Source organism: Panthera pardus, unplaced genomic scaffold (genome assembly GCF_024362965.1).
Source record: "Panthera pardus isolate Hobbes unplaced genomic scaffold, ASM2436296v1 HiC_scaffold_24, whole genome shotgun sequence".
NCBI lineage: Eukaryota > Metazoa > Chordata > Mammalia > Carnivora > Felidae > Panthera > Panthera pardus.
Genome location: NW_026526810.1, coordinates 77,332,917 through 77,359,575, shown reverse-complemented (window position 1 = coordinate 77,359,575; position 26,659 = coordinate 77,332,917). Strand labels below are relative to the sequence as shown.

Below are 26,659 nucleotides of genomic sequence, written 5' to 3'. Positions count from 1 at the left end.
TTATTTCTTTACAATAAATTAAAGATGTATATTAATGGATCCTCATTAGTAGTACTATAGTATATGATCTATTCGTGCAGTTTGTTATTACCAAAGCAGATAAACACACTTAGCCTATACACATGAAAAGAAAGGATAGATGGTATTGTGAAAATTGTTCTTGATTTACGTATCATCTTTTATTCGAAATAGTTTTTCTTTTATTGGTTCATTTTATGACAGCAGTAGAGTTATTATATTAAAGCTCTCAGTTTTTAAAAATGGTGTTTTTCACTTGGTTTATTTTTTTCACTTGGTTTCTTTTTCTTGGGTGCCTAGTAGTGATTTTTTATTTGTCTAGATAAACATAAAAACAATTGTTTAATGAGTTTAAGTTTCAAATGTCAAGCTGGGGTAGAAATAGGGTTAGAATTAACCTATAGTCTAGATCACCCAGTAATCAGCATCTAAATTTATTTTTTTTCTCTGAATATGAAATTTGCTATTAATTTTATAATGAATAGCTAATTATTTCTTTTGTCTTAGGTGTTTATTATAAACTCATCAAACATATTTCTTCTTGAACCTGCAAATGAAATTAAAAACCTTCTGGATGAGCACACAGATATGTGTAAACGCATTCTTAACATTTATCGGTTCATGGTTGTGCAAGTATCAATGGACAAAAAAACTTGGTAAAAAATATTTATCCTTTATTTTTTTTTGATTGTGTATATGAATATAATTTTTAGAGGGATAGTGTCTGTGAGTAGAGCTTGTCACAGTATTGTAGAGGCTTCTATTAATGAATGGAGAAATATTTAATGTAATAATTAGGATGACAATAGTCTCCACTTTATCTCAGACATTTTTGGTCAACCTTCTTGGATTATATTTTAAAGTGGACACCCCCACCCCACTCTCCCGAATGAATACATTCATGAATAAATGAAATTATGCATGTGTGAATAAAAGTATACGGAAATGATTAAATGTAAGAATGCTTTATTCCTCAACCTGGCATTCAAGGCCATGTACAGTGAGATCCCTGCCTACTTTTCTGTCTCTCTTTTAAGCCTAAACTCCACCCTGCAGAATGGAATCCAGTTCCCAGCTTTACCAAATTGCTCTTCTCCTGCACACATTCTTGAACCTTTTTTAAGAATACCTAATTCTTGCCATGTTTTTCTGTTGTAATAACTGTGCTTAGATTTCACCTTCCTTTTTCTACATATCCTTACTTACATTCTTTCCCCTCACTTCACTTCTTTTCATTCTGTGTTTATACCTGTTACAGTTCTTGTCAAAATTGTCTTAATTCCTAAATTACTTGTATAAATTGTCTGTTTATCTCTGAATTGAGAGGCCCTAAAAAGTATATCTTGGTTGTCTTTGTTTTTATATTTCCTATGTTTGTGAGCATAGAATTTTATATATTACTTGTACTCTATAAATATTTAATTGAATGGAAAAATAGGCCTTTTGGGGAAAAGAGCAGCTCTTCAGTTTTTGCAAAAATGATACATGTTCATTGTAAAAATCAAATGAAGAAAAGTTGTAAAAAGAAAATTAAAGTTTCCCCAAAGCTCACTCTCTAGAGGTGTAGTCATTGTTTTGCCCTTTGATGAATATTTGGTTCACCAAACCATATACATAGTCATAATATAGTATTATGCTGTTTGCATGTACCATAATTTTCTTAACCAGTCATCTTTTGATGGATATGTAGTTATTTCATTTTGTTTTTGGGTGGAGACAAGACAGTGATCATCCTTATACATACATCATTTTTCTCCTTTGACTTATTCTTAAAAAGTGGGAGTACTTAGTGAAAGAGCATGCTTAATATATGTTTTGCTGCATGTGGAAAAATGACTTTATTTTGAAAAAATTCTTTATTAGCAACGTTGATATAGTTACATTTGGAAGTAGTTTGTTATTAACTTAATTGGAACACTTTTCTATGCCAGGTATCTTTAAGCACTATACATGCATTTTCTTAATGCTTGTAGCAACTCTGAGGTAGATAATCTGTTTTACATGGTGATTCTTAGGCACACAATTTTGTTCACATAGCTGAGATTTGAATTGCGGTCCTTATGACATCTGAGCCTAGGTTATGATTAATCAGTAACTGTACTATTTTGGACCATTCTTTTGTTAGTCTCCTGCCCCCTTTCCTTTTTTTTTTTTTTTTTTTTAATGTACTTTATATCAGTGCTGTTGAGCCAGGTTAAAGTGAGAGAACTGCTATATGGAACACGATTTTAGAATTAAAAAAAAAAATTGTATAAGTTCCCTAGAAGTGATAGTATTATGAGAGATTACTCACATATTTACATTGAATTTACAAGATTTTATGAATTAAAATCATTACTATTATATTTCAAAGTAAAAGGTTATAGATGAGTGAGTGTTGATTTGACCACAAATCATGTAAGATTTATTTGGAAAATGTATACTTTATTGCATATGTAGTTGATTTCAAATAGCTTTTCATTTCATACAGCTAAGCTAGAAGCCTAAGATTACAAATGTGGCAACTTTGATTTCTATCTTATGAATGAATGCATATATTTATTTGTTAATAAATTTAGGATATTTTTCACTGAGTGATACTTTTCTATCTTAATCTGCCCTCCCTTCCCCAAAAAATTACGAATCTAGATCTGTGATCTCTTGCTGCCTCTGCCACATTTCTCACATGGACTGTCCCACATATTGCTATGCCTGGAATGGGCTTGCAAACAAACCAAAGAGGAGGCTGTGATAGGGAATTGGACTGTTAGCCTGGCTGTGTACCCAAACTGAAATACCCATTTCACATGTGGTTGAATCAGTTTCCAAATTACCAGGTGCAAATAAGGTAGTTTTATGGTCTTAATAATAAGCATCTAGGAGAAAGAGGCAAGGTAGAGAAAATATTAGGATAAGCTTGACTTGGAGTACACAAGGAGAATAAAGGGTTAAAAAATGGCCAAATTAAAAAGGATGGTCCTTGATTACTCGTCAGGATCACTATGATCTATTGATCCTAAAATGTCTTGTAGTTAGACATTGCTCCTGGTACACTTGTAGATGTGTACTTGTTCTCCATATTATAAAGATGAAGTAGATGAATAGGCATCAAGGTAGAACCAAATTGTATAGCTAGAGTGTTCTTCAGACAGCTCCCTAAAGTCAGTCACTACTTCATTTTTCAGGGGTTGGGGGATGGGAGCAGTCTCCACATTCCCACCTCCAATTCATCAGCTTTGCATACATTTTTATTTGATGGGAGGGTTTTATGAATGAAAAATGGTTTTAAAATGGCTGGTATAGTTTATAAAATGGAATTTTTAGTTTTAACATTTAAAGAATTCTAAAAATTTGAAAGATATTTGATATTTGAGTTATGGAAAGATAATACATTTTATAATATTAGTTTTAAAGTTATTCGTTAACCAAAAACAAACATATTCAAGAAGGAAACATTAATTAATTTTTTTACTTTAAGGGAACAGATGCTGCTTGTGTTGCTCAGAGTCACGGAGTCTGTACTGAAGATGCCATCACAAGCTTTTCTACAGTTCCAGGGGAAAAAAAATATGACCTTGGCAGGTCGACTTGCAGGACCACTTTTCCAGGCAATAAAAATAAATAAATAAATAGATAAATAGATGGACAGAAATGTATTTTTATAAGATTCATTGAGCCCTGTACTTGTTCCTTGGGATAACTTAAAGATCATTTCACATTAAAGGATCTTTTGTAGAACTAAATTAAAAGTGCTTATCTGAATAGGCTATTTGCCGTACATAGACACTCACAACCTAGTATCAGAGTGAAGGAAATACCAAGTCTGTGAAAAAGCATTGAAACAGGCTGATGATACTGAACTTTCTCTCTTGTGTGGCATATTTACATGCTTGCAAAAAGCTGCCAGAGAGCTTCATGAGTAATGGCCTGATTGTTTGCTTTATGAGTTTCCAAATCTCTGGCATTGTTAGAAAAGCAAAACTTTGTTTTATGTTGTTTTGTAGTAGTGAAAAAGTAGTTGATAATAAAAATTCTTTCTTATCGTGCTGCTTCTGTAAGACTTTATTCAAGTCTTTATCTTAAGTATCAGTGGTAGTTTGATTAAATAAGAATTACTGTGTTTTCCAACCTGAGGATAGAGTACTGACTTTAAATGTATCATGGATTCTTTGGAAAATAGCAAAATAATACATTCTTAAGATGACACATTAACTACAAATACATGGATAAAATGGTTCTTAATATCATAGATAAAAGCTATCTCAGATCTAATTCTTGTCCATAAGTATAGTCTTTCAAATTATTACTATTTTTAAATGTGCTCATTTGCCTAAAATTTTATGCTGGTAGTGAATAATCTTTTGAAACCAGTTATATTTATTATCTAAACTCTTCTTAACTTCATTACCCCTCGCCCTTTTTTAGTGTTTGTTTATTTTTGTGAGAGAGTGGGATAGAGCGAGTGGGGGAGGGGCAGAAAGAGAGGGAGATAGAGGATATGAAGCAGGTTCTGCACTGACAGCAGAGAGCCTGATGTGGGGCCAGAACTCATGAATCCACGAACCATGAGATCATGACCTGAGCTGAAAGTTGGATGCTTTAACCTACTGAGTCACTCAGGCATCCCCTTCATTAGCCCTTTTTTTTTTTTTTTTTTTTAATTTTTTCAACGTTTTTTATTTATTTTTGGGACAGAGAGAGACAGAGCATGAATGGGGCAGGGGCAGAGAGAGAGGGAGACACAGAATCGGAAACAGGCTCCAGGCTCCGAGCCATCAGCCCAGAGCCCGACGCGGGGCTCGAACTCACGGACCGCGAGATCGTGACCTGTAATTAGCCCTTTTTAAAAAGATTTCTCAATTGTTAGAACTAAACTAATTTTGAGAGCTATAGGAAGGCAATTTTAGCTTGCTATGTGGAATAAGTTTATTGTGGTGTGAATGTTTAAATTTAGAATGGAGAATCACTGGTTATTTTCTATACTATAAGCTCTGCTCATTTTCAGCTTATATTTAAAGTATAAACATGTGAAATTTTTAGTATAAAATATAGAGTGAAGCTTTCAAAAAATCTTCATGACTTGTTTCAGTAGGAGGTTCTGTCTTTAGTAGAAATCCATATAATCTTAGGAGTAATGGCTGATCAGAAATTTCTGCCCTTTAACTAATAATTTTTTTATTCTATGACTGGATTTATTATAGAACACCTTTAATTCTTCTGGTGTCTTCAGAATTAAACTTAATTTAATTCTTCAGTTTACATACAATTTTTCAGGAAATTTCATTAAGTATATCTCTAATAACTTATTTTTTTTTGGAATATTCAAGTTATATACTGATTTTCATCTTCAATTTGAGACTGTAGGTTTTGGTTAATTTAGCTCAGTAACCATTAACTAGTCAATAATTTCAACACTTAGTAGTGTGGAGACTCTTTTTAAGCAGCATTTATTTTATTTAACATTAATGCAATACAGCATGAAGGATAGTTACAACTTTAGGGATATTTCTTTTCAGTTTTGATAACTTGCCCACATTGCTTAGAATGTTGGGAGTTGGCCATTGTTGAAAAGAAATTAATAGTAGATGCTAATGGTTGCATGGATTACTTTTACAAGTATTATGTACCAAGAAAGCATCATGGGTATTATGTGGTTTAAAATTCTGCTTGTTTTGGGTAATATTTTTATAATTGAATATCTGAACTTGAACATATTTCATGGTTATTATTTGTCTTTATAGACTCTTATCGTTGCCTGGATCAAAGCAAATCTAAATGTGTACATCTCTCGAGAACTATGGGATGACTTACTCTCAGTATTATCATCATTGACCTATTGGGAGGAGTTAGCCACTGAGTGGTCACTGACTATGGAAACACTAACTAAAGTTTTAGCTAGAAATTTATATAGTTTGGATCTCAGTGATTTACCATTGGATAAGCTGAGTGAACAGAAGCAAAAAAAGCACAAAGGGAAAGGTAAGAGTTGTCCACAGAGATGTTCCACGTAAATTTGCTTAAATAATTTGGTCTGGGAAGATGGGTGAAGCCCGGGAGATGGGTGAGGATAAAAAAGTCATGTTTTCTCTGAACTGTTCCCTCTTGCATTTACCCAGAAGTTTAAAACTTTTCAACAATAAAACATGTAAGTGCCTTGTAATTTTTCTTGAAGAAACTTAAAATCATACTAATTTTGATGAGAAATAAAGTGTTCTGTACATGTCTAGCTAAAATTTAAATAATTTAGAATCTTAAATATTTTATTTTTAATAATTAACCAAAATACTCTCCCTTTTTATTATATGGGGGTTTTTTTTGTTAGAATTTAGGTGATTTCATGTTACTCTATTTAAAAAGAATTATTTGGAAAATTGTTTTGAAAGCATTTTCTTAGTTTTAACCGAAAGCAAACATTCCCTAAATGTAGATTATGTATCTAGTGAGTATTACAAAGGGGGAGGGAGACAGGACATAGTGATTATATTGTTAATACGTGTTTTTATAATCCTTGATGTATTAGTATTTTTCATTCTTAATAATTAGTCGGTAGCTAGAGATTATATCTGAGTCACATTTCATACTTAACAGTAGCCCGTGGTAGTTAATTATGTGACCAAACTACTTTTTCCTGGGCTATTTATTTCCCAAGGGACTATTATTGGCAGAGAAGAGATTTATTCGACCACAGGATGGCTTTTGGTTAGCTCATCTCTTAACCTTTTTTGCTTGTCCAAATGTTTCTTTTTTAATGGAGCCAAGTGGACGGCAGAGGATTTAATAATAGTTTATTTTTGATGGTGTATTTGTAGAATTCTGTATCAGTTTTGGAATGTGAAGTAAGATGAAGTTCAAAAAAGCCTTAACAGCACACGAGCATTTAACTTGATACTTTATAATACAATGTGAGTAAACCTGAGATCTGAGACAAGGTAGTCCACATAATTTGAAGAGATTATTGTTCAGGTGACCGTATACTTAGATTGAAAATCTACATTTCTAGGAGTTGGACATGAATTTCAGAAAGTTTCAGTTGACAAGTCATTTTCTAGAGGATGGAGTCGTGATCAGCCTGGCCAAGCCCCAATGAGACAGAGAAGTGCAACAACTACTGGGTCCCCAGGAACTGAAAAGGCAAGGAGTATAGTACGGCAAAAAACTGTTGGTATGTACTCTTTAAAATAATGAGACTTGTATAGGGCGGTACGTTTATAGTCCTTAGTAACAATGTATGTAAATATGTAGTTTTCTTACCAGTTAACTTTTGTTGTTAAAGAAAAAACTTCTGTAGCAAAACCTTTTTTTCAGTACTACTTAGAGTCTGATGACATGCTGTGTTATCCCTTTATGCTGTTAAGATCTATTTTACATCATCGTTTTTATGTAGTTTATTTTACTGTAGGTATCTATAATCTTAAACTGTTATTTTGCAGAATTGAAGAAGTAAAACTGTGATTCACTTTACAGAACTAATGCATTAACTGGTATACTTTCTTATAAGTGAAGATATTCACAAACATGGAGAATTAGGGTAGCTAATTTTCAGTGTAGCCTTTCAGTGCTACAATTATATAATTAGATTGGCTTAAAAAAACTTTCAACTAGGAATTTATGCTCTCTAATTGCAGATACCTGAGACCAAGTTGGAGTCTATTGCTAAGTTCCTTGCTGCTCTTAACAGACATGGAAGAAAGTTTGTAATCTTGGAAATAGCAGCAAAGGAGCAATGATGGGAAGAATTTCCCATGGATGTAGGATCACTCAGTATATTCTGGACCTAGCTACCATCTTACTCCTTTTGCTCTCAGAGACTTATAACTTGGTCTGAATTGTAATAGAAAGAGTGCCGAAATGAAAAATAAGCAGGCTAGCAGGCTTTGTCCTAATCTCTTTTTTCACTCTCCTTCATCACTGAATAGCTAGATAATTTTAAACAATTTACTGAACTTTCTAGGCTTTATTTACTTCATCTGTGTAATGGGAATGATAATACCTTATATGCCTGAAACAAAATAGCTTGAAGTTACCTTAGGCTTTACAATTTATGATTTTTATGGCAGGAGCATTTTTTGTAGAAATGTATCTATATTTGATGGTAATCAGTGAAAAACACTATTAATTTTAAAGAAAGTTAAAATAATTAAAAATCATGGTTAATTTTAAATCCTTCAAAAGAATTATATTTTCACAATTGTTTTCTGCCTATAAAATAAGTATAGAATTATATTAATTGTCTGCGTCAAGCAAGAAGAACAAAAAATGATACAAGGAAAAAGGATATTGATGAATTAAAATTGATAGAATATTTAAAGTTTGGTATAGAATCACTTTGGGATTCTTAGGAAGATATTGGTTACATCTGAAATGTCTGTCTTCATTTTATATTAATGTCACATTTAATGAAAATATTTGTGTATTGTTTAGGACAGAATTGTTCTTTTAAGTTTAAAATTTTACTGTTTTACTTAAAGCTTGTATTTTTTTCAAAGTTCCTTATATAATTTTTCTGATTATAGTAGTAATTTATGCTTAGTGTGGAATGTAAAATTTAAAATGTAAAAAAATTTTTAAGAAGCATCAATGAGATAATTGTTAACATGTTGGCATATTTCTAATCTTTAAAGAGCATATAATGAGTAAAATACTCCTCTTAAATTCATGCCTGACTATGAATACTTTCTGGTACCTATGTCAGAACAACCTTATCTGGCCTGTTCGTTGACAAACCTATCAAATAAAAAGTTAAAGCATTAAGAATTTTGTTAAGAAAGGTGCCTGCATAAAGTTGGAGAATACTGAAAAGGGCAGCAGATTAATTTAGGATAGTGTTTGGATATATATTTTCTTAAAATTTTTTTTTTATGTTCATAGTGAATGTACACAGTTAAAAATTAAATTTCTGAGAGAGTGTATACATTTTAGTAAGGCCCTCATCACTACTCCTATCTAAGGTTTTGCTTATGCCAACACATTAAAGGATGCAGTGAATTTAGGACTTACTTTAGAATACATTCGTGAGAAGTAATAATGTGTTTATAGTTATGATTTAGGAGCTGGTATTCGACTGTTGGAACAAATATATCACTGTTTCTGTTTTCAGATTTTCCTCTTGGTTTATGTTTATTATAATATTGCGCCTAAGTTTGGGCACTTATAAACGTATTTCTGCCAGTGGACAGACATGTATGTATGATGTGAATTTTATTTAATTATAAAAATGGAGAAATATGTGTTACATTTTAGAAATGAGAAAAGGCCAGATTTGCCTTCCTCCTAATTGTTTTGTGTTTGTGTGCTTTTAGTGATGTGTTACGTTTGCTGTTCATGAATTTTGTATGCTACATGGGAATTCTCTAGTGAAGGTCACAGTTTTTGACATAATGTGTATGTTTTATGATCCAAGATGAATTTATGTGGAGTGTGTCTATTTTTCTTTTTTATTCACCTTTTTGAGAGGGGTAAAGATAAGAAGCCTTCAAAAATTGACAGCTTATATGTTTGAAAATTTGTTTTTACTTTTTGATGTTACATTTTTCATACTGGCCTTTCATCTACATAAAACACATATTACAGATTTAAAATCACTCATGCATGTGGCTTAGGAATGTATGTGGCAGTTGGAATTTCAGTGGCTTAATAGAGATTTCTGACTTAAGCTTTAGATTAGTAAATCCCTCAAAATCCCAGTAGCTAATTCATTGTAAATAACTTTCTATAGTGCAGGTTACACGGTTGTGAGGCACTAGGCAAAATTTTAGGTATGTATAAAGACCTATAGTATAATGAAAAATAGAGGGGTACATTTGTGTAGAATTCATTCAGAATCATAACATACTTGAACCACTGTGTTTGTAGAAAGTTCCGAGGGAAATGCTCAGGCTCTTCAAGTTGGTGATAGGAAAGAAGGAACGGGAGGAGTTGTAATCTCCAAGGAATTATGTAACTCAAGGGAGAAAAAAATAGAAGAAAACTTGTAATTCTTCTGTAGAATTGAAAATTGAATCAAATTAGTTTTAAAAGAATCAATGTAATTTTAAAATAAGTATCTCTAAAAGTCACATCCGATTATAATTGTAGATGGTATTTTAATCTTTTGTGTTAATAACCACTACATATTTTGCCTATATGTTTGTGTCTTTGCTCTAGTAAGATTGAATGAATGATGATCTTGAAGTCCGCATAGCTGTGTTTCACGTTAGATTGTAAAATTGTGTCATTTTCTTAAGGAGAAGAAACTGGTAGGAAAACACATAAGACGAGATTCTGACATTTTGTATGTGAGTTCAATTCTAAAATAGTTACTTTTTTTTTTTAATGTTTGTTTATTTTTGAGAGAAAGAGAACAGGGGAGGTGCAGAAGAGAGGGGGACAGAAATCTAAAGCAAGTTCCACACTAAAAGCAGAGAGCCTGACGCAGGGCTTGAATTCACAAACTGTGAGATCACGACCGGAGGGGAAGTTGGACACTCAACAGACTGAGCCATCCAGGCACCCCAAAGTACAGTTATCTTTAACATATCACTTGACAAACCATACACCGAAGGCAGATTGTTGCCACTAATATAATCCAATCCTCCATGTTTTGCTGCACATAAATTTACCTAAAAGCTTCTCTTAAAGAATCTTTATTTGCCAACATTAATAAAGTTTTTGAAAAATGTATAGTTATAAGCTATGACATATATTTAGTTTTCTGTGAATACTTTCTTTGATTTTCTCCTCCATATGTTCACAACCGAAACTGTTGTTTTTTACATAATTATGCTGGACTCCCCAAATAGAGTATTCATTCAGTAAAGCTTTGTTGAGCTCATATATGCCAAGCACTAGGATTATAAAGATAAGAGGATATAGTTGTGTGTTTGAAAAGTTGGGGGGCTGACATAAAAAACATATAATCCACTAAAAATAGATTGTAAGGTTTGCAAAAGCAGGGATTTTTAATTATTTTGTTCATTGCCATATTGCTTGTAAGTTAATCACATGGGAGAGTCTGAAAAGCTTCACAGGTGAGATGACATTTTGAGTAAGGAGTGTCAGGAGGAAGAGAAGACCGAGGATATTATGAACTCACAAAGCCATGCTGTTGTGAAAGAGCATGAACATTTCAGGGAACATTATAAAAATCTCTGTGGCAGCAACATATGAGAATAGAGAGAGGAGATGCAGTTTCAGTGGTTAGTATAGTTAGTATAAGGTCACATAGGCCTTGTGTGATAGACTAAGGAATTTAGGCGTCAGGGAACCAAGAGTTTCCAGTAAGCAGGAAACCTAAGATTTTGAAATGATATTAATGTTCACATTTTTTTTACCATCACTATTATACTGGATATTATGCAGTATTGTTTCTTTTAAGTCCTCTATTCATACGTAACAGTATATATAACGTCATTTGTTTAAGAATCCCTAAACTAAAAGTTAAGTTAAAAACATGTTTGGAAAGTATAAACTTGATTGTTATTTTATTTTTAAGTCTGCTAAAATCTGTCTTTAATTTTATGAACTGGTGACTCCTTAGAGACTACCAAATACAACTACAAATGTAATTTTTGAAAAGTAATCCAGTTTTTAAGTTTATCTTTAAGAACTTTATAAAGTTACATTGTATGCTTAAGATTTTGAATTACCACAAACTTGTTTATTTTTCTCAGTAACTTGATTTTTCATCCAGATCGCAAATTCAGTTTTCTGTATATATTTCTACTTAAAAATTTTAAATTATGCTGTTACACTTTAATATAAATAGGAGATACTGATTGGAGTAAGCATTCTTCTCCTACCAAGATTTAACAGTAACCATGAGATTCAATCCTTTAGATTATAAAATGTTCTAAAAATGAGTAACTTCAAAACTTTGTTAGGGAAGAGTATGAAATTAGAAATTATTTGTTTTTAGAATTCAGCTTCATTAAGAAGAATGTCTCAGAATGGCTCTAAGAAATGCCCAAATATAGTACCAAAATTTCTTTGAACTAATGATGTTGGATTCTTTTCAGTGTTTCCATTAAATGAACTTTCCAACCCTTGGTTTTGAGAACATAGTGCTAATTTAAAGTGTCTGCTGATTTTTAATGCTATATCATTGTAACTGCTAATAATAAAGAAACATTTTCCTGCTTTACACCAAAAACTTTACATTCGAAATGTCATGTGTTCTCTGATTTCTTTTCTTACAGCTTGCCAGTATTTGCAGTGCTGAAATGTTTTAATTTAAAATTTCCTTCCTTTGTATCTTTTAGTTTTCTCTGTTGCTGCTTTTTCTGTGACACAAGCCTTTCATTATAGTCACTCTTCTTTTTTCCTTCCCCACTTCTTTCTTTTCCTTTTTTAAAGCCATGAGAAGCCGATCCATTGGTGAATGTGCTCTGCCATCGGCCTATATACGCAGTGCTAAAAGTGCTCCTGTTCTGATCCATACTTCCAAACCCTTCTTGCCTGATATTGTTCTCACTCCCCTTTCTGATGAGCTTTCAGGTAGTGCCACCTCTGCTAATTTCTGCACCACCCTTTTCACTTTTTAATCCTGCTTTCAAATTTTGCTTAAATAAACTCTTCAAAGTTAATTTCTTTGGGGGAGGTGTGGGAAATCGGGAAAGTGGTTGAGAAATCAACATTTTGAGTTATTTGAATTCTAATGCTGTCCTTGCAGTTCATTCTGGAAGTGCTAAGTTTAGTGCTGTGCCAATGTCCAATATTTTGGGTTGTAAATTTTTTTGTTTACCTTTGAGTGGTTTCTTCTCAGGTGGTAAAAGGAGTAGTAATGTATATTTATGTCATTATGTCTGACTAAAGATGACTTGGAAGATAACAATCAGAGCCTTGGCTTTTAATTTCCCATTGTTTTGACTAATGATATGGTAAATCTTGAGTAATGCATCTCCATCATCTGTAGTAATGGAAGTAAGCAAGGGGAATCAATAAATGAGAAAAGTATATAATCTTAGAGTTGCTTTGGAATAAATCTTTGTATTTATATTAGAGTATAATAGTATATAGGATTCTAAGAACTCATTTTTAAACCAAATAAATCATTCTGTAAAGCTCCAGTTTTCAAGGAACCTCAACATTCGGTCATTTTTCCAGTTCTGCCTCAGGTCCTTGATGCCCAGTACTAGGATAAGATGGTCTGCTCTTTAATAAGGTTTAATTACCATGTAATAAAATGTACAGATTCTGGGTTCAGTTCAATGAGTTTTGAGAATCTACACACTCCTATTAACCATCATCCCAAACAAAATATAGAACATTTCCATTACCCCTCAAATTCTCTAGTGACACTTTCAAGTCAGTATCCCTCCTCCCCACACAATCACTTTTGATTTCTATCACCGTAGATTAGTTTTTTTAAAAAGAATTTTGTGTGAGTAAAATCATACAGGGTTGTTCTTTAGAAGCAAATGTGTCGAATAATTACTATGCAAAATGTGCTAGTTCAAAGAAAATTACTTGTACATTCTTGGGTACATTATTTTTAGTTTTTTTAATGTTTATTCCTTTTTGAGAGAGAGAGTGGGAGTGGGGGAGAGGTAGAGGTAGACAGAATCCGAAGCAGGCTACAGGCTCTGAACTGTGTCAGCACAGAGCCCGATACAAGGTTTGAACACAGGAACCAAGAAGTCATGACCTGAGCCAAAGTTGGACACTTAACTGACTAAGCCACCCAGGCACCCCTTTCTTGGGTACTTCCTTATCACTCTTATGAGTGTGTCCCTGACATTGCCTCATTTGGTGAGGTTGATTTTTTTTTGTCTTTTAAACAACCCATCTCTGCATCCTTTCAGTTCCTAATGGATTGAAAGCTTATGCAACAGAAAGTGCATTTTTATTAATAATGATATTTCCGGTGAAGTCCTTTCCATCATCTGTAACCTCATTAAGATCAGATTTCACCCAAACCAAGGGGGTACATATTGAGGGTTAAATATATGTAGGTACACAGACACTCTTGTGGTTGGTGTTCTTTGAAAATATTGTAAATGAAAAAAAAAACCTTATTATTTTACTTTTCTAAAAATGAGAAAATAAAATATTCAATTATTGGATGTGATATGTTTGTGTTTTCTGGTTTAGGATGCCTTGATTGATAAATACTTAGACATATTCTGTAATATGTCTAATATTTTGGCAAATATGCATGTTAAGTGCTGAAATCTTTTTTAAAAGTTTAAAGGTGAGATTGTTCCTTTTAAAATTCTGTAAGGTAATGCCTTAACTGGGATAAGTTCCTATTTCAGAATCCTTCATATTTATGTAATTCAGAAAGAGGTTAATAATTTTAATGGCTTAATGGGGGAGGTGTTCTATGAAGAATGTTTGAAAGGAATTTTCTAAATTGCGGTTTTATTTATTGTTGCTTTCATTTCCCCCATTTGGGGTAACATGCATTCTGTGTTAGATTTAAAGAGTTAGATAATGGTGAGACACCAGTCACTAAATCAAAAACAGACTTTATCTTTGATTATCAAAATAATGTTAATTTCAGAAAATATGGATTATGTAGAAAAGTATATGAAAATATACATAATCTTCCGAGTGCTTATTTACTGATAACTTAAAATACAGATACCTCCAGTTTTTTGTGCATGTGTACATATAAAATATAAAAGCGTAATTAGACTTAGTTATTTTGAATAAAAATCCTTTTTCTTTTAAGACTTAAAAGATACAAAGAACATGGAAAGTAGCAGCAAAAACTGATAAGTAACTTGTGAATTCAGCATATTCCATATTGGTTGTATAAATTTACATCCCTGTCCAGGAGATGTTAATAAGTATCCAATGGGTTAAAGATTTATAGTGTATATCAATATATTAAAGGCCCCCAGAAGTCAGTTTTTTTAAAAAGAGACACAGACACGCACCCACGCGTGCGCGCGCGCGCACACACACACACACACACGCACGTGTTTATTTCTCAAACTTATGTAGGCATGGAGAACTTTTCCAGGTACACATATTCAGGTTCTATAGCATTAAGGTTCCAGAGAGAACAAATTTGGAAGCATTGAACTAACCTTATAAATTTAAAAATTAGCTGTGAAAATTGGACAGGATTATTCTTATATAAACTTATATAGTAGAATTCCGAATTGTTGGATTTTTTTCTTCATTGCCTCTGATTGTTGGAGGCAAATTGAAGGCCTAAGCATTTGCTTCTTCGGGTGTTAGGTTGCACTGAGGCAGTAAGGAGGTGGGACAGTGATGGGGACAGATAGGGAAAAGAAAAAGAGGTTCAGAATGAAGAGATTTTTAAAAAATAGTCCTAAATTTTAAAAAGAAAATTGCCAGTCTTAGATTCTCAAGCAAACTATTTACTTATGTTTGTAACTTATGTTACAAGGTTTTGAGTAAATTTTACTGTAGAACAGTTTAACATACAGGGGCACCTAGGTGGCTTGGTCACTTGACCATCTGACTCTTAATTTCGGCTCAGGTCATGATCCCTGGGTGATGGGATGAGGCCCTGTCTCAGGCTTCGTGCTGAGTGTGGAACCTGCTGGAGATTCTTTCTCTCTCTCTCACTGCCCCTCTTCTCAACTCGCACATGCTTGCTCTCTCTCAAATAAAAAAAATTTTTTTTTTCATTAAAAAAAGAATAGCTTAATGTTCAGAGAAAATTAGTAAGGAAAGTGAATTACATAGGAAAAAAGGTTTTGTTTTGTTTTAAGTTTATTTATTTGAGAGAGGGAGAGTGGGGAAGGGGCAGACAGAGGAGAATCCCAAGCAGGCTCCACACTGGCAGTGTGAGCTGGACGCGGGGCTCAAACTCCTGAACCATGAGATCATGAGCTGAGCAGAAACCAAAAGTCGGACTCTTAGCTGACTTAGCCACCCAGGCGCCCCAGGAAAAAAGGTTTTTCGTAGTTGTATATCTCTCCCTCATATGAACAGGCTTAATGAACTCAAAATATTTCCTGAGCACATCATTTAAGGTCAGGAGTTGAGGTTTCTGTAACTGGCTTCACCAAAAAAACAATGAAAATACATACAGTCACTCTACTTCTTGGTTAGAAGTAGAGTTCTCCAGAAAAATATTTACCTGATACTCTTGAATACTTATGAGGATAAAAGGAAACTCTGTTTAATTCCTCTTATTTTTAACACTAAGATTTTTTTAAATGGACCATCAGTTTTCAAAGTACCCTATCTCCATCCAGCCCTTTTTTCTCCTCCAGTATTCTTGTTTAGGTGTCCATTTTCCCTACACTGTTGTGTGATGCTATATGGTACAGCTTTATATAAACTAAACTAGTTGTATAGCTGAATATCCTTGAAGAGTTCTTCTTAAGCTCTGGGGACTAGTTCAAAGGCATTTGCTGTATATCATTCTCATTAGTTCTTAATGACAGACTCATGTGTAACAATTGAAATAATATTTTTTCCCAGGCATCTGCCTCAGGTTTTGATAGAATATTGTGGAGGTTGTACAAGCACTTTTTTTTTTAAAGCTCTACAAGTAATAGAGGTGTCTAGGCAAGCATGCTCTCCCTGTCCTTTATTCTTACACTAAGTTTTAAGTGTAACTTACTTTTTAAGCACTTACTTTTAAGCATTTGGTAACTTAGGCTGAACAGTCTCCATTTTCTTGATAAATGGATTAGAGAGAAGCCAGAAATCTCAGTAATTGTTAAGCAAATTAACTTTTATTGCCAAAAATAATACTTTAATGAAAGAAGGAATTTAAAAAACATAAGCACGTGGGCACCTGACTTTCTTCATACTTTTGCAACTGTTTCTTATTATTTTCTAATTAAGTAGTGTGGGATTCTCACCGGAAATTAAGTTTACAAACCTTTCTTTGAATGAGTTCTTAAAATTGCTAATTTGTTTGTCATACTTTTTGCTATTAGAACTCTAGTCTGTCTAGGTCATGTTACACAGGCTGCTAAAATTTAACAGTGCTTCATTATTTGTTGTTTTTTTTTTTAATTTTTTAAAATGTTTATTTATTTTTGAGAGAGAGAGACAGAGTGTGAGTGGAGGAGGGGCAGAGCTAGAGAGGGAGACACAGAATCAATCCAAAGCAGGCTCCAGGCTCCAGGCTCCAAGCTCCAAGCTGTCAGTGCAGAGCCTGACCCAGGACTCAGACTCACAAACCACGAGATCATGACCTGAGCTGAAGTTGGACACTTAACCAATTGAGCCACCCAGGCGCCACCAGAAAAACAAACTATTTAATCCACAAATAATTTCCAACACTTTCATACTAAACATTATTAAGGAAATCCAGAGTTGAAACTGGGCGTTTCTAATACTTTGTAGGCTCTATAGGAAGCATTTTATACATGTTCAAAAGGTTTTTTGATTTGTTAAAAAACTTTTTTCTTGTTTTGCTCATTTAGTACTTTAGTATTATTTTAGATTCAAATAATTTAGAGGCTGCTATTTTTCAAGGTAAAATACAAGCAGCATAATTTTTTTGAAGACCATTTTCGTTTAAACCTGATGCCACTGTTATTTTCAGCAAACCATTACAAAGTTTTTTAGTTGTTTTCTTCTGTATAATTTACTAATGTTTATATTTGACTGATTTTTTATTTCTAAAATTCTTATCTTTAGACAGATAAATCATTATGCCACTTCATAATTTTTTAATACATTAATTTTTGCCATCTTAAAAAAATTAATGAATTACCTCATGAATATGTGACATGTATTCAGGATATTTAGAATGTGGACTAAGTTTTGCCTTCAAATCCCAGCTCTCCACTTGCTAGTTGTGTAGCCTCAGGCTACACTTAAATAGTTTCTTCATCTATAAAATGGGGATAACAACACTTATATCCCGGTGGTGTTGTTAGGATTAAGTGAGTTAATATATGTTAGATGCTTGTAACAATGCCTAGCTTGTAGAAAAGACTATATGGTTTAGCTGTCATTTAGTATTTTTCTCCTTAACAGAATACAGGTATACAGGCATTTCTTTAAATTTAAGGTCTGCTAGAATTAATTATGCTTAATTTAATTGCTGACATTGATTTCCTGTCAACAATTATTTTCTTTTTTGATGTTATGCAGTTAGTATTCTTATATGCCTATGTAAGAACTATATTTAAAAACTTAAATATTGGTTTTTATTTAAATTCTCTAACAGTACATTGCTGATAGAAAAATATTGTTTCTTTTTTTTTTTAAGCTCTTGCCCTCTTAAACTTGCATAAGAATTTTAGGTATTAATATGTGATAAAAAAAATTAGGAAAAAAACAGACTGAAATAATGGCTAAATTTGCTTTGCAAGGTGAGGACTGGGTTGGGGAAGAAATTCTTAAAAAGAGAACTTCACAGTAATCTTTAATGGCTTGTTTAGAGTAGAAAAATTATGAAATACCAGTAAAGGAACTTAAAATTTTAAACTAATATTCTGCTTTTTTTCTGAGGTTCATGTATTTGCTAGGATCATAACATTGGTATTTAAAAAGGTTTTAAGATTTTAATTTTGAATTGGGGCTGATAAAATAACTATAAAATTCTTAAGAATTTTTATAGAAAATGAAGATAGTCTTTATCCTTTGCTAAGTCCTATTAGGATATTTTGTGGAAAGGAACTTGGAGTACGTGTTAAATATAATCTCTGTCCTCTAGCCAGAGGTTCTTATGATCTGATCTATTATGGGAGATAAAATAAAACCAAGATACTTACATTCGTTGAGACACACAAATAAGCATTCATTATCTTCTGCCATAGTAAATAATGGGTATAAATGCATAAATGTTTGGTTTCTGAGGAGTTGTTTCACTTTTTTCATTTAAAAGAATTACTAAATGGCGTGTATGAAGAAATCCAGTGTCGTTTTTAGAATATTATATTTTCCTCAACTTAATGATAAAATAAAATCTGTCTTAACTTCTAGAGGTATTGTGTGTTTGACCTGTGCTTAGAATCTAAATGTGTATCTTCAGGAATATAGTGGAATCTTGTCATAATACAAACTTCTTTTGATCTGAATCTGTGTATAAAGTAGCTTCTTTTGGACTTTGTACAAAAAGGGCTATATGGGTAAAATAGAAGGACCAGCCTCATTTTTTTTTTTAAGTTTATTTATTTATTTTGAGAGAGACACAAAGCACTAGCAGGGGAGGGGCAGAGAGAGAGGGGATGAGAGAATCCCAAGTAGGATCCACATTGTCAGCACAGAGCCTGATGTGGGCCTCGATCTCATGAACCATCCAATCATGACCTGAGCTAAAATCAAGAGGCAGATGTTTAACTGACTGAGCCACCTATATGCCCCCAGCCTCCTTTTATTCATAACATGAATCCTAAGAATATTTTGAATTGCTATCCCCATTTTATAAATGAGAACACTGGTTTTCAGAGTCTGGAGTAAGAAAACCTAAGTTCTAGACCCAGCACAGTCAGTAAGTTAGTATGTGATCTTAGGGAAGTCACTGTTTTGCTCTGAATGTAAATCTTCTCATTTTCAGTTATGGTCCTGTTACTTTTAGCCTTTGCATTACAAGCCTAATGAGTAACAACATCTGACTTTTTGACTCTTTGTCCTTTTTTCATAGTATTTTGCTGCCTTGCAAAAACAAAATTTTTAGTTATTTCTTGGTAATGTAAAGGCCAGAGTGGATTTCTAGGCACTGTATTTTCATTCTAAAATTTCTAATTTGCATATATCTGTACACTTTAATAGTATTTCATCTTGTGATTTTCAATTTTAAAAATATTTTTGAGGATTTACCATATACTTAGCAGCGAAAACAATGCAGTGATATGGAACAGTAATCTGGCTTCTCATACTTTATGGCTTCACCTCTTTGGGCCTCTGTTTCTTCAGTAAGAGAATTATATAATCTGTAATGTCCATTTTGACTCTAAAATCTATGATTCTTAGAGATGTAAGAAGACATAGATACAGTTTTTAAGGTTTAATGCTTGTTTAATGGAAAGTGCCAATGATAGGCAAAGAAGGTTTCTTGCTAGAAGATTAAGTGGTGTTTGTGAGAATGAAGAATACAACTAATTTTTTAACCATGTATTTTATTTGATAGGATGAATAAATTTTAATGCTATAAAAAAAATAAAGCAAAACACCTCAGTAGAACTGTTTCCTGGCACAGAGAACTTGTGGAAGAGGGTGGAGATTCCCATTTGCAATATGTGATCAAATAGGCAAGATTTGAAGAAAAGATAATGCCTCTTGCCTGGCAAGGAAGAAATGAGAATTTATGAGACCCTATAAGATTCTGCAATGGGATACTTAGATCAGCTTTCTTTGTTAAGAGTTACTTTTTTCTGCTTAGAACTTAAGTAGGAAAAATTGAATAGTAAGTTTAAATTGCTTTATGTATTGGCACAGCTCTATCTTTAACTGCACTTCCAAATGTTTCATCACCTCACTGTTACTATGCATGTTAACATTTTAAAATGTATTCTGATAGTTTTCTAATTCATTGACACTACATGCTTTATTGGCTTGTGCCCATCGTTAAAAACAGATTTCTACTTTTAATAGATTTTATTTCATTGAGCTTACAAAAAAAAAAACTCAGAATTTTTTTTATTTTAAGCATATGCTTAGGGTATGGTTGAAATTAATCCTATATTTTTCATGTTCATATAGTTTCTACTGTTCATAATTTTTCTTTTTTACAGATATTGATGATGCTCAAATACTTCCCCGCCCAACTAGAGTCAGACATTTTTCACAAAGTGAAGACACTGGAAATGAAGTTTTTGGTGCTTTGAATGAGGAACAGCCATTGCCTCGAAGTAGCAGCACTTCTGACATCTTGGAACCATTCACTGTTGAACGAGCCAAAGGTGCAGTTCCTGTCATTGACAGTTCATCCCGTCATGCGCCAAGCTTGCAGAGTTCCACAGAGGCTTCTTCAATAACTAGATCCACTGAAAGCCACATCACTGATACTCATAGTAGAGAGTCTTCTCTGGAAGTTGGTGATAGCATATATGATCATCTTTGTCACTTAATAGATCCGGTAGAACTTGCAGATTCAGCTTTTGAACAAATCCAGTACATTGACCTTGAAGGAGATGACGATCTTCTTTCCTCCCTGAAAGAATATTTTAAGGAAAACCAGGAAAATCATAGTAGAAATGAGTTAGGTAAAGATGTAGCTTCTCAGGAATTGATTGTTGGAGTAAATAGGGATGAACAGTCATCCTTAGATAAATTAGAATACATAGACCAGGAAAGTAAATCAGAAAATATCACCTCTTTTGTTGGGACTCCTGAAAACATTCAGTTTCAAAAAGAACCAAACTCAGCTGTCTTCATGAGTAGTATTGCACCTAACCAGTTAGACAGTTTTATGAGAACAAAAACTTATGAAAAAGCTAAGGAACTAAACAGTGATAAACAGTCATCAGAACCTAGTTCAGGTAGCCCTTGTGATAAAGAAATGAGGAAACACCTGTATAGACAAACAGCCACAGAATTAGATGCCTGTGTAGATACAACACTAGCTGAAAAGGTTAAGGGTGTGCAAATTAATGAAAAAATCACTGTCCCACATGTTATGCATGCCAAGAAAACTACACTAAAAACACCTGTTAACCACAGACTGCCTCATGTTACAAACACTAGCAAGCTTTCTCCAACTAAAAGGAGCTTGTCTGAAACAGTAACTCCTAGAGCCAAAATCATGAAAATTACTACTAAAAAACGAAATACTGTTCATGTTACTTTTAGACCATCTACTGAGTCAGTTCAGTTTTATAATCCTCTGGAAAACAAAGAGGCTCCATGGAAGATGAGACTACGGAAGCTTGGTGGTTTTAGTAGTAGTAGTAGTAGTAGTAATAGCAACAGCAGCACCAGCAACCCCCATGCCAGCTCAAATAGTTTTACAGAGATAGTGAAGCCTGGTGTGTACAGGCCTCTAGATTCAGTTGGTACAGCATCAGTAAGTAGCAAAACAAGTAAGGAATCTACAGAGATTCCCACCACTATATTACAAAAAGAAGGAACTGCAAGTAATCAGTTAGGTAGTCGTAGTACTCTTAGGTCATCAAGTCATGAGGCAGGACTACAGCAGGGCTCCCTGGGTGGCGTTTATAAAACTGTTGTACATGCTCTTTCGAAGCCGAAGGCAAATGTTTCCCCACAGAGGCAGAACAGAATGCCACCAGAGGCTCCACTGAGGGATCTGTACAGTCATGTAATGGGCTATTTTGGAAGGAAAGCTGCAGGTGAGCACTAACAGTGTGCAGAGCGCAAAAGGAGAAAGACAGCACCAGTTTGGCTTAATGCAACTGAAGCAAGCTATAAGCAATCAAAAAGCTTTGGGATGGTCACTGCTTTCTCTCTGTTTGGTTATGCATGCGCCTTTTCCCAGCTGTATTTTTCCCAGCATAAAATGTTTATTTAAATTACTAATTTCCCTTATAAGGCATTTAGTTAAACCTCTTTGCTGCTGAACAAGATAGGAAAGAGGAAGAAAATAGGAAAATTTTAATGACCTTTCAGAGGCTATCTAAATCAAATATTTTCCTGAGTATGCACTACATGAGACATGAAATTAAGTTTACTAAGTAGTTGGAATACTTTCTTCCCTGGCCCCCTATAGTTTATATTTAAAAGGGCACCAGCTATAGCTGATTGAGTTCATTTACTTTTATGATTGATATACTTGGTTTTATCTTTTTTCTTGGAAGAGTATTATTTTGATATTACATAACATAATGGAAATCAAGGTCGTACAACCAGCACTAACATTTTTTAGTTATCATTGAAGGAGAAATTATTTCTTAAATTTCAAAGTGGATTTAGTTACCTTTAAGCCATTTGAAAACAAGCTGCAGGCTTCTTAGTTTTGCATTCATTTGTATAGAATGCAAGTCCTTAAAACACTTACCAGTACTTTTCTTTTTTCTGAGATTTTAGATGTGCATAAAGGTTTCATGATAGCCAATCATGATTTTAATATGGAACCTCTATGGACAGATTACAGAAAGCAAGATTATGGTAACTGTCTTCTCTTATCTTGATTCAAATTAAAATAACTTTACAAATATAGAAAATTAACTTTCAGCAGTAAGGTAGGTTTTGATTTTGTTTGTTTAACATGGTTTTGTTAGCATGATTAACAGAATGCTGTATAATGCATCTTGCATTGAGCCATTAATGCCACTTGAGGGCAGTATTTGACAGCTTAGCAAAGCCTGGCCAGTAATATAAAGATAATGGTATTTCACAATGAACTTTTGACCAGTGTATTTTCTTAACCTGAAATGCTTTTTAGTTTATTAGGAATGTAAGCAATGCTGATTTTCTTTTAATTGCAGAGAAATTAACTTTTCAACAGCATAATGTGAAATAAATAAGTATCATTTTTTCTATAAGTTTGTTTCCCAAGTTTAAAACTTTGTTAATGTAGTCATTAAAAAAATCAAAATAACTTTTGTGGGTTTTTTTTTATATAGAAAAACCTTTGTGAAAATAAACCTTTTTTCTTAAAACAATGAAATTAGATTTTGTAGTGAACTGAAATGACATTATGTCACAATTATAGATTATTTATCTAAGCTTAAATGCATTTCTGTCCTACTGAGATGTGCGTAGATTGAAGGGATAGATTTCTTGCAAATATTCCTTGGGGAAGAATGGAATTCTAAATTATTAAGGCCCTAAGAAGCAGCATAGAGGCAGGAAGACAGATAAATATACCAGTTTCTTTATAGGCAATATTAACCTAACTCCAACTAGTGCTTATCTATCAGCTTTCTTGCTGTTTAAGGTCATACTGAAGATTGACTAACATCTGCTTAGTTAAATAAAGTAAATATCAATTTACTAATTCTTAAAATTAAATCTAAAAGGAGAGAAATTATTCATAAATGCATGTTTGGCAAATAATTGATATGGCATAGGTAATTTGTTTTGAGTTATTTGTTTCAAATTTAGGAAATGCAGTTAAGTCTTTTCTCACTATATATAGTTATTTATTTATTTTTAGTCAATAAAGAGGACATGAGCCCAAAACTTCCCCCTCTTAATAGTGATATTGGCAGCAGCAATGCTAATGTTCCTGATCTGATGGATGAGTTTATAGCAGAACGACTTCGAAGTGGTAATGCCTCAGTAAGTGTTGTTTTATTTTATTTATTTGGTTTTAGCGAGGAGAGTAGAGAAATTAAAAGATACATACTTTTGTGTGTGTGTAAATTTTCATTCAAACAACCTTCCTCTGAAATTTATATTTTTGTAGTATTTTTTATTCAAAGATCTAAAACAAATAGGCTTATAGTTTTGACCAGGGTAAAAGATTAGAATACCTATTTGTTTACCTATTTAGGAATAAGCCCCTACCTTCCTCGTCTTCCCTTTGCTTTTCATGTTTGCTCATAGGTTCTCTTCCTTCCCACTGCCAACCCTTAGCAAGAAAGAGGTCTTCTGGCCCAACTCCTATAAGTTGATAGCATAAGTATTGATTGCTTAATAATTACAGATAACTTTAGAGTAGATTTTAAAGTTATCTTTGTTTTGAGTATTAGAATTATGGCAAAATGAAAATAGAACCAATTTTACCCCTAATAATACTTAATTATTAAGGAAAGAAATACATGTGGAATTGCTTTATTTAAATGGTCCTATTCCATTTGGATTTCAATCTTTAGTGAATGTCTGTAGCTCCATTACGTTTCCCTTTTATTTTCAGTTTCATTTTTTTCCTTGAATGGGAAAAATTTTTTTAAATCATTATATATAATCATTATAGAATAACCTCTTTGCCATCATTTTTTCCTCCCTCCACTATCTCTATTTGCTGCTGCTTTTTTGAATTGAATACTTTGCTCTTTCTACGGTCTTAACTTGAATCTATAGATCCTTTTGAGGCTTAAGAGTCTCAGGCCCAGTACCATATAATAACTGGGTCTCTACTTTAGATAAACCAACAGTAGTTCAGGTTATGGCTCCATACAATTACATAGATTATTTAGTTAGTGTGTTTTCACCCTCCTAACTCAGGCCCTAAACCTCAACATTTATTGTGATGATTGTCTTGGCAATTCAGTATTTCACATGTTTAATGACAAGAAGAAATTTTAATGGTAAAATGTTTCTTGAATTTTTAGACTATGACAAGAAGGGGAAGTAGTCCAGGCAGTCTTGAAATTCCCAAAGACCTTCCTGATGTTCTAAACAAGCAAAACCAAATGCGCCCTATTGATGACCCAGGTGTGCCCTCAGAATGGACTTCTCCTGCCAGTGCAGGGAGCAGTGATCTTATCAGCTCAGACAGTCATTCGGATTCTTTCAGCGCTTTCCAATACGATGGCCGAAAATTTGACAGCAAGTATCTTTTTCTGTTTGAGCAATATGGTTTTTTGTTGATTGTTTTCTGTTTGAGACTTATGGATTATATAACCATCACCTTCCTCTCTGTTATTTATATGGGGTTCCCATGTATTTTGATTTCATTTTTCAGTGAAATTCCAAAGGAAGTTTTAGGGAATCACTTCAAGTTGGGACCACTTTATTTCACCAAACTAAATTAAAGACACTTAAAAAACAAAAAACCACTGTGCTTTCATAAAACAAATGGTATTCTAAGACCAAACATGTACAAAGGAAAAAAAATTAAAATTGACTTGATATTAGAATAAAGGACAGTCATGGTTATGAGTTGGCACTATTTCATTCTTTGCAAACCACTGTCTAGTTATGTTCAGTGCTTCAGTATGTTCAATACAATTATGTTCAATGTTAAATTACTCAGACCTTTTCTTGAATAATCACTTCATATTAAAATGACAGCAGTGGTATTATTTGGTGCTGTATCACTACTACATAGCTAGCTATATACACTTGGCAGTGAAGAGTACCGATATTTAAAAAAAGAACGTGGGGGCGCCTGGGTGGCTCAGTCGGTAAAGCATCTGACTCTTGGTTTCAGCTCAGGTCAGGATCTCACAGTTCATGGGTTTGAGCCCCACATTGGTCTCCACACTGATAATGTGTAGCCTGCTTGGGATATTCTCTGTCTGTCTGTCTGTCTCTCTCTCTCTCCTTTCCCTGCTCACACTCGTTCTCTGTCTCAAAATAAACTAAAAACAAACAAAAGAAACATGAAAACTTTGGGAACCACATTAATGAAGAGCTGGGAGATGCATTGGAGAAACATGTTTCCTGCCCTCATATATTACTCTTATCTCAGACTGGAATATATGACTTAGAGAAAAATGGTTTTTACTGTATGTGTGCCATTTTTATTACATATATCTGTAGTTGAAAAGCGTATTACCAGCTATCAAAAAACATAGATAATAGTGATGATACATCATATGCATGTTTAATCATTACTGTTAGTAATAAGCTATGAGAACCTTTAAAAAATTTATTTAACGTTTATACATTTTTTGAGAGACAGAAATAGAGCATGAGTAGGGGAGGGGCAGAGAGAGAGAGGGAGACATAGAATCCGAAGCGGGTTCCAGGCTCTGAGTTGTCAGCACAGAGCCGACGTGGGACTCAAATTCATGAACTGCAAGATCATGACTTAAGCTGAAGTCACACACTTAACTAACTGGGCCACCCAAGCACCCCACAATTTATCTCTAATTATAAACTTCCAACTCTTAAAATTATTTGCACTTGCCTGAGTGGTATGTAAATAGAATAGATTTAGGGGAATGTTAATGTGTAATCATTTTGCTGAAGTAGCTGTGTCTTTTGTAAATATTTTTGTTTCATG

The 26,659-nt window shown here is 33.4% G+C and overlaps 1 protein-coding gene across 6 annotated transcripts in view; it reads left to right on the top strand.

Moving 5' to 3' along the window:
* Nucleotides 1–26,659, top strand: part of RALGAPA1 (Ral GTPase activating protein catalytic subunit alpha 1) — a 265,198-nt gene that overhangs the window by 95,178 nt on the left and 143,361 nt on the right. For 2 of the 6 annotated variants that reach the window (XM_019426141.2, XM_019426147.2), the window contains exons 13-20: nucleotides 526–674; nucleotides 3,476–3,605; nucleotides 5,739–5,976; nucleotides 6,998–7,159; nucleotides 12,328–12,468; nucleotides 20,598–22,154; nucleotides 23,921–24,045; nucleotides 25,041–25,257. In XM_019426141.2, coding sequence (XP_019281686.2) covers nucleotides 526–674; nucleotides 3,476–3,605; nucleotides 5,739–5,976; nucleotides 6,998–7,159; nucleotides 12,328–12,468; nucleotides 20,598–22,154; nucleotides 23,921–24,045; nucleotides 25,041–25,257 — 2,719 coding nt within the window. Of the gene's footprint in view, nucleotides 1–525; nucleotides 675–3,475; nucleotides 3,606–5,738; nucleotides 5,977–6,997; nucleotides 7,160–12,327; nucleotides 12,469–20,597; nucleotides 22,155–22,848; nucleotides 22,930–23,920; nucleotides 24,046–25,040; nucleotides 25,258–26,659 lie in introns of all 6 variants that reach the window. The other 4 variants (XM_053889354.1, XM_053889355.1, XM_053889353.1 and 1 more) reach the window with 4 other exon arrangements.